The sequence below is a fragment of the Pyrus communis genome, chromosome 11, assembly GCF_041283825.1.
Source record: "Pyrus communis isolate YQ-2024b chromosome 11, ASM4128382v1, whole genome shotgun sequence".
NCBI classification, from domain to species: Eukaryota; Viridiplantae; Streptophyta; class Magnoliopsida; order Rosales; family Rosaceae; genus Pyrus; species Pyrus communis.
In genome coordinates, this window is record NC_142575.1 from 969352 (window position 1) to 983439 (window position 14088).

The 14088-nt window shown below is 35.1% G+C and overlaps 2 protein-coding genes across 2 annotated transcripts; one reads left to right on the top strand and one right to left on the bottom strand.

Annotated features, from left to right (window-relative positions):
- Positions 1-4428: 4428 nt before the first annotated feature.
- On the top strand, positions 4429-7250 carry LOC148692622 (uncharacterized). The gene is made up of 3 exons (XM_088679486.1): positions 4429-4599; positions 6172-6432; positions 7164-7250. The coding sequence occupies exons 1-3, from the start codon at positions 4429-4431 to the stop codon at positions 7248-7250; spliced, it is 519 nt and encodes a 172-aa protein (XP_088535612.1).
- Positions 7251-8814: 1564 nt separating this feature from the next.
- Positions 8815-12415, bottom strand: LOC137742028 (zinc finger CCCH domain-containing protein 14). Its single transcript, XM_068481761.2, has 3 exons — positions 12174-12415; positions 11055-11115; positions 8815-9896 (listed from the first exon to the last, which is right to left on the bottom strand). The coding sequence occupies exons 1-3, from the start codon at positions 12259-12261 to the stop codon at positions 9137-9139; spliced, it is 909 nt and encodes a 302-aa protein (XP_068337862.1). The 5' UTR covers positions 12262-12415; the 3' UTR covers positions 8815-9136.
- Between the last annotated feature and the right edge of the window lie 1673 nt (positions 12416-14088).

Below are 14088 nucleotides of genomic sequence, written 5' to 3' on the forward strand. Positions count from 1 at the left end.
TCATGATTTGCATGGGTTGCTGCAGGAATTCGGTCTCGATCTGCAGGTGGGGATCTGTAACTATCGCTGCTGCGGAGAGGTGGGGTGTCGCAGGTCAGGACACGAGTTGCAAGCCGGTCGTGAAGAGGACCAACGTTCATCAAAATTCAGGCCTTGCTGAAGCCCAGGACTTCGTGGTGGCTGCTGTTGCAGATCTGCAAATATCGAAGAAGACGACATTTTTGGAGGGGAAGAGCGAAGAGAGAGACATCGTGAGTGGCTAGTTTCGTGGTTGAGTGGCAAGCGTTGATTTTAAGCTCTGGTGGCGGGAAGGATCATACGGCAAAGATTTTGAATCCATGGTTGCATAGGACGTGACTCCTTTTTATTTTATTTTCAAGCTCTGAGGTTGCTGCGAGTTGCAGCTGTGGGTGAGTGTGATCAATTTTTGTAGTTCAAGGTGTGGGTTGCTGAGTTAACCCCCAATCAGGTGGCCGGAGAAGAAGAGGACTTCGCCAGAGTTGTGAAGGTGAGGGTGGTGTCTGGTGGCGTGGGAGAAGGAATTGCACGGTGGTGACGGGAAGGAATTGCTAAGCTTAGTGGTGGGACCTTTTTTATTATTTTAATTTTGTTGTTACTAAAAATTTAATTTTTTAATAAATTATTAATTCTTTAATATTTTATTAATTTATCAATCTAGTTGGATGAATGTGTGGGCCAACTGCTTGCCACGTTAGAAATTAACAGCCAAATTGATAGAATATTTAACGGAAGTCTGACATAGCAACGAATTCATAAGTTGAGATATGACATTGTAATGTTTAAAACATGTGGTATGAGATTGTAGTTCGACCAATATTTGAGGTAATTTTGTATAATTTACCCTAACATATTTTCAAAAAGAGGAATCATAAAAGGGTCGATAAATCTTTTAGGTGATGACCTTTAAACAATTTTTTGTTGCTGAATAGGCCAATCATATCTTTAGCTAATCTTGTAACTAAAAGTTTATTTTATTTGAAAGAAAAACATGAAAGAAAATAACGAGGCAACTGATATGGATACATGCTTATAAGGCTTTTGAAAAAATATATATATATATATATTTTGCGTGTAATTTACTATATCACCCATAACTTTTTGGTTATTTTTCTTTAATTTGGTTGGCAAGATTAATTTGGTATTTTCACTTCTTTGTGGTTGACATAGAGAATTTTCTTAATAAATCGTTTAGATTAGGAAAGTACCACATGTGATGCATGTGGTACGAGTTAAAAAAATAAATATATTGCTTGTAAAAACTGTAAATTAAGGATGTGGGAGCGTACTTACTAGTGAGTATTTTATATAGCCACATTTTAGTTTGGTTTAATGATATTTTAACAAATGTTATGTAATTTTTTTTTAACTTTAAAAAACAAAGTACACGTGACATCTTTTGATTGAGCCAAATAAAAAAACAAGTATATGTATGAGATATCACCGGTGAGTACCTAATTATTATCTGTGAAAAAATAGATAGTGATTGTATTACATTTCAAATTCTATTATACTATTGAACTTATTAAATTCAAAAGAAGCAAAATAGTAACTTTACACTGTTTATAGCTTTGCCCAGTCCTTTGTCTTAGTGTATATATTGTTGTATTAATTTATGTCATTTGATCTTCTCAATTCATTTGATTTGATGTTTAAAAATAAAGAAGGGTGTGTAAGAAGTAAAAAAATATGTATAAATACCACACCCTTAAAAAAACGAATACTATGACATTGGATAGCTTAATTTCACCAAATGTTATAGTAATTATTAAAGCAAAAAAGAAAAAAAAAAGACTGTTATAGTAATAAGTAATTATAGAAAATATTAATTATTCTTTTAAAAAATAAATGAAATTTATTAATTGGATAACCATCTTTAAGCAAATTTGGAAATGCTGTATTGTCTCTAAGACTACATCTAAGCGATTAAATATTCTTCCAAAATAAGACAGAGGCAGTAAATTAGTTACTTTTTTAGTTCAGTTTTTTTTTTTTTTTTTCTAATAGCTTTTCTATTTATAAATGCACTAATGAGTTTTGAGTTCTACAAGTGGCAATATTAATTTCCTCTTAAAATTCGACAATTTAACAAATAAACCACCAAATTAATAGGTATAAAATGTTGTTTATATATATATGCGTGCGTGCGTGCGTGCGTGCGTAGTTGTAGTTGAGAGCTGACTTCTTTTAACTTATCAATTGGCTTCTTTAATTTTTAATTTAAAATAGGGTCAACGTATTTCAGGAAAAATAGGTGATTTTTGCATGCAAAATTTATACGTGTCTCAGTGTCTCACAATGAATCCTTCATATATATATATGTATGTATGTATGCGTACAATTTAGTTTATATATTTGTGTGTAAATATAAATAAAACATATCGAGAAATTGTCCATCTACATTGTATTACCTCTTGATTAAAAGTGAAACCTATTTATATTGGTGGGTCCTACCACTTAAAATTTGACAATTTTACAACGCACTCTACCTAAGATTATTCTACCGCTCTATCGCATGTTACACGGGATTATTTACCATATAGGGATGAAGGCAATTACTTAATAGGGTAGGTATGAACCTCCAGATATATAAGAACAGTCTACATACGATGAAGGTACAATGTACGGGCACATTGTCCCGCTCTTTTTCCATATATGAAATGAACAATCACACCAACTCTCACACAATACAGTCTAGAAGGGATTAAGCCATTTGGTTTATTACACTTCACATAAAAAAGGGTCCAAAATTCCAAATTACGGTGATATATGTAGGGTACTATGCTAGCTTAATCTATGGTAAATATGCAACCCCCCAAAAAAAAAAAAAATAGTAGAATTATATGTGTGAAGCTTACTAGATTTTAAATAATAAATTTCCAATAATATTTTTGTTGGACTTCCCATAAAAGTTATCCTATTCCCTTTTAGTGTTCTATAGTCATTCCAACATATATATGTGTGTGTGTGTGTATCTTTCAATCATCATTTGTTACTACCTGAGCAGTGCCCTAGCTACCCTTTGTAAGTTCCTCTCCTTTCTTCCATCCCCGAAACTTTGATCTTTCATCTCTCCTTGGGTGTGCAAATGTCTTTCTTCATGTGTATGTCGGCTATCTAGCTAGCTACCCATATATGACTGATGATCTTGAGAGTCGAAGAGAGGAGATCAATTTACCCATGATCATATCCCTCTCTCTCTCTCTCTCTCTCTCTCTCTCTCTCTCTCTATTTTGTATGAAAAGATCTATATTAATATCAGATCTATGTGTATGTGTTTCATACATAAATAAAGATCGAAAAGGAAAAGGGGAGATCTATTTATTTATTTTTATCTTGATCATGATAATCTCCTTTGGAAAAGCTTGTGTTTTTGGCGTGTTTTTCTTAATTTTTTTTATTTGTGAAAATGTTATATATATATATATATATATATATTTTTTTTTGTTTTATTTGTTAGTTTTGGTTTATTTTTGTCAAATAGGGACGAATTTCACGTCTGTATTCTATACGGCATGTCCTAAGTTCGATTCCTGGCACTGGTAAATCACATGATGGTGGCAGGGGAGATTGAAATGCTCTGTGAGTCTTCCCGACCACCGGAAGAGTGGATTGCCGTGACAAAACTACCTGTTGGTCCCCTTTTATTTTTTATTTTTTAACTTTTATTTATGTATATGTTGGTTTTTCATGATCCACGGGTTGAATCGTTGATCAAGGCAATCAACGATTTGTGTTGGTTTGCTAAGATTTCGCTTCAATGGTTTGAACCGTCCAATTTTCTGCGTTTTCATTCATAGAACATTCTTGATTTTTTTTTTTACTGAAAAATCATATATTGAGATTTTTAATTGTAATGAATTAAATAGACAAAACCAGTTTTCCGAAAAACACTAAAACGACTACCATTTATTCAAATGGTTAATGTTTTTCTACTTCAAGTTTTTAAATTTATTATTTTTTCTCGCAGTTGATATTTTAGAGAAGCCCTAAACAATCCGGATCGTTAAGCTACAGTATCTAGTGAGCCCTACAAAGATGTCCGTCAAATAAACTTTTAATCTTGTATGTATGTGTTTATAATTTGGGACAAGATCGGATCAACATATATGGTTGGTTTCCCTCATGATGTTTGAGAGATCTTAGATCATCGTTTTGATCTTTGATCCCTCTCACACACAACCACTCTCTCACAAACTCTGCAGTCTCAGTGATGTTTTTCCCTTCTTAACTACGTATGAAAATTGTTGTTTATTTGTTGTTTGTCAACCTTCCAGATGATTCTGTGTTATCCTGCCTTCATGTTCTTCATTTAAAAATTTCATGCATGAATCTCTCTCTCTCTCTCTGTACTGTTACATATGTGATCCACTTTGATATCTGATATGTAGAATTTCCAGAAGAAGAAAAATGGATTTCGGAGGTGTTCACCGATCTCAACTGATGAACTTTGCTCCACAAAATCAATTCAATATGGAAGGCACGGGTTCTGGCTTGGACCTAACCCTGCGACTGGGATTATCGTCCAACAACCATGGTGGAGATCATTTTCGCCCATACCTCAATGAAGCACTGCCTCGGGTATTTCTCTACCCTTTTATTCTAGCAATAGCTATAGAGTAAATCACCTTTCATTGTTTCCTATATACCTATATATATATATATATACATATATATATATATATTATTCAGTTATTTTACGTAGAAATGGTTGTTAATTGTCAAAGTTGATATCGATATTTGTAAGGTGCAATCTCTTATTTGATAATCATTTTGCTTTTAATTTTCCGCTCCCGTTGTTTTTGTTTAAGATATGATTGAGGGGTGCTAGCCATTCATCATTTAATTGATGAAAGTATCAAATGAGTGCTTCAAAGTTTTTATTTGAGAGCTATTCGCTCGCACTCTCTCATAAAGTATAATAGTAGAGTACACTCTCTCGCATTAGAGTGTAGTAGTAGGTAGCACTCTCTTATGAACCTTAATAATAACACTATTTATGCTATTAAATATGGAGATGGATTTGCGATACTATTTTTTTAACACAATTTTGGATATAAGTTTTTGTAGGATTCATTTTGTAATGTACTTTAACTATTTGATCACCGTCTATCTTTTAAAACATCATTCTAGATCATCCTATGATCATCCTTGCAAAAAATTAAACAAATTCAAAATCATTAAGACATCCATTTATAGAGAAGGAAATTAACGAATACGGATCTACAAAGAAAAACTAAATTTAATCCAATGGTCATATATATGGTTTCAGATTTAAGTGATTTTTTGTAGATATAATTTGTTAGAGAAGACCTAAAATATAAACAGTTCAGATTGTTGAAATACATTACGAAATGGACCTTATAAACCTTGTGTCAAAAGTTGTGGAAAAAAAAAAAATTGTGCCACGGATCCGTCTAAATTAAATATTTGTTATTCTCACTTGAAATGTCAGATAAGAACATCCGTCAAAAGAAATACTGTTCTATTAGAGTAATGTGCTATTTCCATATGATGCCCCCATTTACGTGTTTCCATTGTATAAATTTTTAGGAAAACTAATAAAAAGGGTTTGAAAACTTTGAGTTTTAATGATAATAACAAAATAAAAGGTAAATTGAATAGTACCATGATTGACTTTTTAGTGTAAAAATTGGTTTTTGAATTGACTTTTTAGAGTAAAAATGTGATTTTTTGTTAAAATGAACAGTATTTTGGACTTTTCGTTAAAGCTCTCTACTATTCTTTAATAAAGATAGTCAGTCACCCGCAAAATCCAATATTTCTAAAGTACCCCTATATATCCTCCCAAAAGCCAACGTGATTATCCGCGCTTAAGGGAATTAAACCATCACGGCTTATTACTTAATTTTTCTTTGATTATTCAATTCATTGACTAAAAGAAAAGATAGAAATTTAGAAGGTGAACGCAATTTCATCTTAAAGGGGCTTGCAATATCACTGTTCTTAGTTTATATATACGTATGTGTGCATATATATAATTGTAACAGTGTGATAAATACCACCAAAATTTTCGACTGTCCCCTCTTTTTCTTTCTGTTATTTCGAGTGCTCATATATTTACGTGGGTTCAAGCATGTATGCATGGTCAATTAATACTAACGTTGCTCCATCTTATTTGTTGTTTGACAGGCCAGTAACCAGATCAGGTTTAACTATACCAACCCTGCTGTCGGTACTACTTCGAAGGCATACAATGTCCCAAAGCCACCAAAACCCGATGACTACTGCGACATCGACATAACGAACAAAACATCGAGAACCGGCGGCTCCCGCAAAAGGAACCTGACAAAGGTCCGCACTGTCAAGCCGGATGAAAACCTAATATGCACTAATTTTAACTGCCGCGTGACCAAATCGCCAATGTGGCGCAAAGGTCCTCTGGGCCCTAAAGTATGTTCACACCACTCTATCAAGTTTTGTTTTTGTTTTTTTATTTTTTTAAATTAGTAGACTAGCGCAAAGGTTCTTTAGGCCCTAAGAAATATGACTCATCAACGTATGTGAGTCTTATCTCTATTAGAAAGATAATACAAATGGTTATACAATTAGATTATAAAAGTAGCATTTTTGAATCATTAATCTATTTCATAATTCAACTCTTAAATACCATATAATACGCATATCATTATCGGCATGTCGACTAAGAGAAACAACTCTATATGATGAAAAGACACCACAGATTTAATATAACAATTAGGCATTGGGTTGTGTCTTTTGGATCTAAAGATGACAAATTAATCCATTGAGTTGTTAATTAATGGTACTCATTATGACCTATTTAATTTGATTTCACCTTACATCATCATCACCATTACCATTCTCACTTCTATATTATGGTGATGTCAAACTAAACGGGTCTTAACGGGTACCCATTAACATTTCACTAGGTTAATTTGCCACCTCTAAATTTGCACACAGTAAATGGTTGTCTGTTTCCTTTGTTGGCGTTGCTCTATTGATCATAGAGCACCATTTAGCACTTCGTGCCCGATAGGTTTATGAAAAGAAAATTTAACTTTATATTTTTTATATGCGTACATGCATGCATGCATAACGTTTCTTCATGGGTAACTTAACTGATATAAAAGCGTTTATAATTAAGTGGAAATTTTTTATTGCAGTCGCTCTGCAACCGCTGCGGAATCCGTTACCGGAAAATGAAGATGAAAGAGGAGATGGAAAAGAAGGAAAGAGAGCAGCTGAGATGAAAGCCTTAAGAATTTGGGTTTGGGGTTAAAAATAATGGATGAGCTTAAGACAGTTTAAGCTTTAATAATTTGGGTTTAATAATATGGGATGAGATTAGTAAATTTACCCATGGATAATGGATTTTCCCTTTTCGAGTTAAGGTTAATTATTTTGGATTTTTGGTTTTGTTTCTCCTATATCTGATACTAATTTGCTGATTAGTTACATAATTTATTTTGATTTTTGGTTTTGTTCGCTGCCACTGTGTTTGGTTTGATGACGACGACCTTCTGGTCCATGATGACCTCTTCGGCAGAATCCTTCAGCCCGAAGCTGTCGGCGTCGTCAACTTCCTCCGCGGTGAAGAACTCGAAAGTTTTGGTCTTGAAAGCCAGAGAAAATTTGTGAAATCCTTCGGAGATTTGTGGAGGTTTCGAAGTGACGTCGTCCATTTCTAGACATTGGCCGATTAACATCGTTTTTATAGGCAAACTCTGCAGTTGGAAGAACTTATTCCCTGATCTTTCCTTTTTTTTTTTTTTTACCCATTTCTTGGGTAGAGTCTCCCAACTATATTTGAAAATGAATTGGTTATCCATAATGATTATGATTTTATGGTTCAGTGCTTGGACATGGTGGTTGGGCGAGAGCTGAAAATCTCAGAAGCCAAAGCGAGAAGGGGAATCCGTGAGAGTGCAAAGGACTTAACGAAGAGAGTTACGGTTAGTAATTGCGTGGACAAGTGTTTCGGAAGGTCACTGAAAGGCCATAACTCTTTTTTAGTGCAGATGATTTGATCTCATCGATTTGAACTTTCGACCGATAAGCTAGGAATTTCTAATTAAATAGAAGTGACATAAGCTGAATCAATTGACTAAAAGAAGAAAAAGAAAAAGGGCCGAGTCACCTGTTGAGTGCATTCGTCTTTCTAAAAAAGAGATTTGAACTTGGCTACAAGGAAGAAGAAACACTGCCGTCTTGATCAACTAACTTATCCCATATTTGCATATTTGCAATCTTCTTTTATCTACTCTAAATACTAGTAATTCTTCTCCAAGAGCAATACTATTAATGCGATCCACTTTAGGGATTTGTTATTAACGAAAGGAAGTCATCACGCACTCAATCCACCCTTAATATTTTTGCTACAAGAGTGCACAACGAATTTTTTAGAGTGCCAATACAGCTCCTTGTACCAATACAGCTCCCTTGTGTTATTTCATTTTCTTTTCTTTCTTTGTTTTATATTTATTTGTGCAACAATAGTAGGGATTAGCGATTTTAGTTAATCCGCACAATGAGTCATAAATTAGTATTGAAATCATGTTTTAAAGAAGAAAACCCTAAAACCTCCTAATTTCTAGTTGACATACACCACCAAACAACTTTTATTGGGCCTAAAAGATTTAGTTGACAAGTACAGGGTCTTTTGCCCCAATCTTATCATCTTTTCTAGATTCAACAAAGAAAAATATTACAGTTCGAAAGGTGTAGGAAAATATTTTCTTGTGAATTCGGCGAGTCATTTTTGCAGGAGTAACAATATTCTTAAAAAAAATTTGAAATAATAACCCCAAACAGATGTGAGCACAAAATCAACATCTCATTTTCCTTTAATTTGATAAAACAAAATGAACACATTCAAGCAGCCAGGATCAGCATTTGCCACTGCAGATGCTAACCGGCAGCCTATACTTATCACCATTCACTAGATTAGTTCAACCAAGAGATCTCGACTTGACTCCGAAAGACGGGTGGAAAAACTACTAAATTTTCCGAATATTAAACCCTAGAAAACTAAGGAAACTGCATTGTTGGAAAAATTTAACAAACACAAAATTAATGCTGTAATAAGTGTATCCTACGACAGAACGGTAAGAGAACACGAAAGAGGTATTGAAAGAAATTACATCGCCGACCTGCGCAACTCTTCTTGTCCATGTGCAAAGTGGCACCTATCCCCAAAGGTGCATGTACCTTTAGTAAAGTTCTCACAAAGCTTAGTCTTGAAGTTGCTTGCCGGAGATGAGGCTGATATAGCAGGGTTCCTCATGTTGTGAGCTCCAGCACCTGAACTCACGTTCCCAATAAGCTCACGAACCATGGCACTGGCGTCTTTAATCTGGTCCAAGGTTCCCTCAAGCTCAATGTTCCTCAGCTTATGATCTGTTTCATGCTCTCTTATAGAAAGCTTCGCTCCAGTCACGCGACAAATTTGCTTTGAGTGCACACCGTTTTTCCCAATTATGGCTCCAGCAAGTGAAGCGTCAACACTGATCTTAGCTGTGGCTGTGGCCCCAAAACTTGCTACAGCTCCATGTGCTGGTGGGGGAGGCTCCATCCGACCTCCCATCCTGCCTGGAAATCCTCCCCCTGCACGAGGATCTTCATAGGATTGAGCAGTGGGCCTACCAAGCTCCCACTCACCATGTGCAAAATGGCATTTATCCCCAAACTTGCAACCTTCAACTGTGTTGTACTTGTTACACAACCGTGTCTTGACAGTTGGAGGAGAAGAACCATCTGGAAATGATGGTGGGGCTGCTGAATTTCTAGGAGGAGGAGGATGAGTTGGGTTGCTACCAGTCATCTGAGACACCGCTTTGATGCCACCAGGAACATAATGCAAGAAGTGACATCCCTCACCAAAAGGGCACCCAGAAGTGCTGCATATAAATAAAACAAAAACTCCTGAGCCCAAATATGACAGACAGAAAATGTCACAGAATCCTGAAACTATATATCAGAAATGGGCCAAAGAGAAAATATCATACATAAGCTCAGTTGAGGAAAGGTTGTGTTATGGAACATATAGGAAAACAAAAAACACGAAACTTAAAATAGATTCTTCACCAGAATCACTGCCCAACGGGCTAAAAACATATGGTTTCTTAGAAATGTATCAACATCCTAGAAGTTGTGAAACTAAGTGGAATTTTTAAAGCTTAGTCAACTATATTTCAGGCAATCATGTTTCATTAGTAATGGAATAGCGTTCTTCCAAAAGATGATGCAAGGCCAATCTTCTATTATCCAACTACATCACTACCACCCTTACCTGATAATAAAATGAAAATAATAACATACTAACACTGCATATGGTTCACTATCATAAAGGACTATCACAGCTCTTAAGAGTTAAGTCTGAGGTTGGAAACGTACATAATTCGCAATAAGGCTCTGTTTACAATATAAAAATGCCACCATGACTTAGACCTCACCCAATACAAAAATTGAAAGAGAACCAGGAACTTTTTGAAAACGATCAATGAAGTCACAATTGAAAAAGAAGTTACATATCCCCCTGAGTTTGCACAAGGAGTCCCAGACAGTTTTCAAAGAAAACATGACTTGACCTCATCGCGCTAGTAATTCTTAATTCATTTTACTTTTTGCATAGTTTGAACATAAAGAAACCGTTTCAAAACTTTGCGACCAGTTCTGTAGCTTCAGTCACTTTGATTTCAAAAGCAAGAAAGAAAGATAACCATGATATGAAGGACAACTTCTGCATCCCATATAACCATGATAAACTAGATAGAATCCGGCAAGTACTTAATCAAGCTGTTGTCATTCAACAATATCTGTTCAGTCTTTGTTATAGAATCCAGTAAGTACTTAATCGAACTGTTGTCATTCAACGATATCTGTTCAGTCTTTGTTATCATGATTAGAACAGATGATTCAACCTGTATCAAAGCTTTGATGGCCCATTTCATTAGTCCAAATTACTAGCAAAAATTGAAGAACAAACTTTTTCTTAAACTTGTCAATATGCATGATTACATTTAGGCTATTCATTTTAGATAAGTTAAGATTAGAACCTGAAAAACTTTGTGCATGGCTTCGATTTGCTTCCTATACCAGGTTGAAAGGACTCCATTTCTGTTGCAGAACATTAATTAATTTCCCTCAGTTACACTTACAGTGGATTATTAATCTTCAAAACCTTAACAATGTATTATTCATCACCATGTTGCCATTTTTAGCAGTAAAAAAATATGTATAAAACACCAATTTCATTGCAGAATCAAAGTAGCGTAAGATCAAACCCCATTATACGGACTAATAAAAACAGACCTCTAAACCCTGTACTTTTTAAACCAACAAAGAGGAAACAAAAAGATAGTTTAAAATTATGGTTTTCAATCTATTAACTTTGAATCAAAACGTTGATGCTTCGATTCTCAGAGGATTCTTCATCTCCTTCTCTCCTCGTCAGTCATTAGCAAATAATATTTAAAACAGCGGACTCCATCTTTGACTTGAGTAACATCACCAAAATGCAAAAACAGATAGCTCAAGTAAAACCAAAACCAAGAGGGCAAAATGTAAGTGGCTTACAACTTGAGAGAAAATTCCATAATTTTAACATGTTGTCTTAAGGGTGTCTTTTACACAAATCATACTACAACTAAAGTCCTGCTTTGAAAAACGAAGATAATAGAACCACAAACACTCATAACCAACTTTCAATTACATTTCACCCAACAAGCAAACAATTTTCTTGAAGACATTAAAGATCACAATCTTTTGAAGAAACAGTATGATAATCAGTTGGGTAACCTAATATGAATGCCCACATGAGATAGCAACAAAGAGACCGCGCTCTTCGAATATCCCATAAACTGAAATGAACTAAAATTCCGATATTTTTAAACTTGACAGCAAAATTCAATGTTCTTTAAATATTTTTCCTTCATTCTTAACAAGCTGGAAGCTTTCTTAACTTAATTTAATCACTTTATCCAACCTTCTGAACTATCGAAATCGACTACAAACAAAAGCTAAATGCACAAAAGCAGAACAAGCACATCAAAGCACCAAACCCTAACTTCAATGCATACAACTTACATACATACGCATATGCATATCGACATGACACAAAAATATGGAAACACACGAACAAAAGATTGAAGCTTGAAAGCAATGGGAAGACGAACCTGGCTTGGATTTCTTGAAGCCGCCATTGCCATTAAAGTGCCCAGCTTCCGGCCTGCCTCTCTTCCGGCCACCTCCTCCGAACTCCATTACCGCTCACAGAAAGCCAAAACCACGAGAAAGTTGTAGAAAACAAAACCCTAGGAGAGAGAAAGTTAGAGAGAGAAAGAGAGGGAGATTGAATTGAACCGTCTAGGGTTCGCGAAAGAGGGGAAACGCGGACTCGAAATGGCAATTTAAATGCGGTTAATAATTTGCAAGTGTGTATATATATATTTTTTTTTTTTTTTGGCGATTTATCTTTGCAACGACTGTCTGTCTGTCATGTGTGAAACCGTCATAGATAGTCACGTGTGCCTCGTGTGACGTTATCATTTGATCATTGGTATCCGAATCTCCCAGGTGGGGCATACTGCATCCAATTATTGGGCATTTACCAATTTTATAATGGGCTTTGCATTGAAACTATAGAAGGGCTCATAGGTTTGGGTTTGATTTAAACCTGGGCTGGGCCAGATTAATATACAAAATGAGGTGACTTATAACAGATTCTCTCTCTTCTCACCGTTAATTTACATGCAACATGTTGTAGGTAAATTAATATTCTTAGGACTTGTTTGGGATTGTTGTATTTTTTTTTTTAAATTGTTGCTATTATGCTATGAGAATAAACAACTGTGAAAAAAGCAGGTAAGTGTTTGGTAAACTGTAGTGCTAAAAGTGTTTTTAGCAAAAAATGACGGTGTAGGATTGTCAATACGAAAGTTTCATTAATTGGTACTGTTCACCTACCCCCTATAAAAAAAAAAAAGCGTTTTCTTTTTTAGAAGTATGAGTAGAATTGTTTCTGCTTCCTGCCATTTTACACTCATGATTTTGAAAAAAAAAAAAAATTCATTTACCAAACACAATTTTAACTTTAACTTTTTTTTTAAAAAAAAAAAAAGCTGCTTTTTAAAAATATAATAATTAAGCAACTCTAAACCAACCCTCAAAGTCTTTGACAAAAAAAAAACAAAAAAAACCTTAAAGTAATTGGGTGTTGGAGAATGTAGCACTCACTCGATACAGATGATTGGATTGGAATCAGTAAATTACTTTTCAAAGTGTAGTAGAAGAATAAATGAAAATAATTAAGAGACCAAGACATTGGTTACTCAAGATGAATACATGCCCATTCCAATTCTATCCATACCAAACGAGACCATCGCTCTCATCTTCTGCAAGATATAAGCTAGCTTATTCAAAAACTTATGCCAAATTCATCTTTCAGCTACTTAGGTCTAAACTCTTCTAATCACCACATCTTCTCGACATTCCATGATCGGAATTTCCATCTCAGACCCCTCAAGGTCAATTCCCTTGTACCCCCTTAGCAAAACACATAAATTATGAAATCGAAAGTCGTTAGGGCAGCAATTAGGAAGTAGAATCTGTCCACGTGACAAGTTTTCAGATCATCGGGATCCAACCAGGGCTTTTGCCTTTAGCTGTGAATCTGTGATTCCCATCACCATGTTAACCAGCTTGCTGCTCACATAATTCCCAAGAGATATTGAAGCCATGCACAGTGAACTTCCAAAGCTTTTATCCTATCTCGGGCTTGACCATTGAAGAACTCCAGTTGACCAACATACATAAAAACTTCTGAAGCACCAACGATACTGCAGAATTTACCAAAGTATGCTTAGAGTGCTTATCTTCTCACCAGCCGAACATGCTTGGGCCTTGCAATCTTTGTGACACCAGCTGCAATCATCGATAACATTCCAATTATTAGACCTATCCCATTCTTTTTACCTCAGATAAACCTTTAGGGTTTCCCCTTAGTTTTCTGACTACGGCACGAGAAGTGAGGGATAAATTCCGGTGCAAATGAAACGAGAACGCTGCATATGTCAAAAGCAGACATGCTAG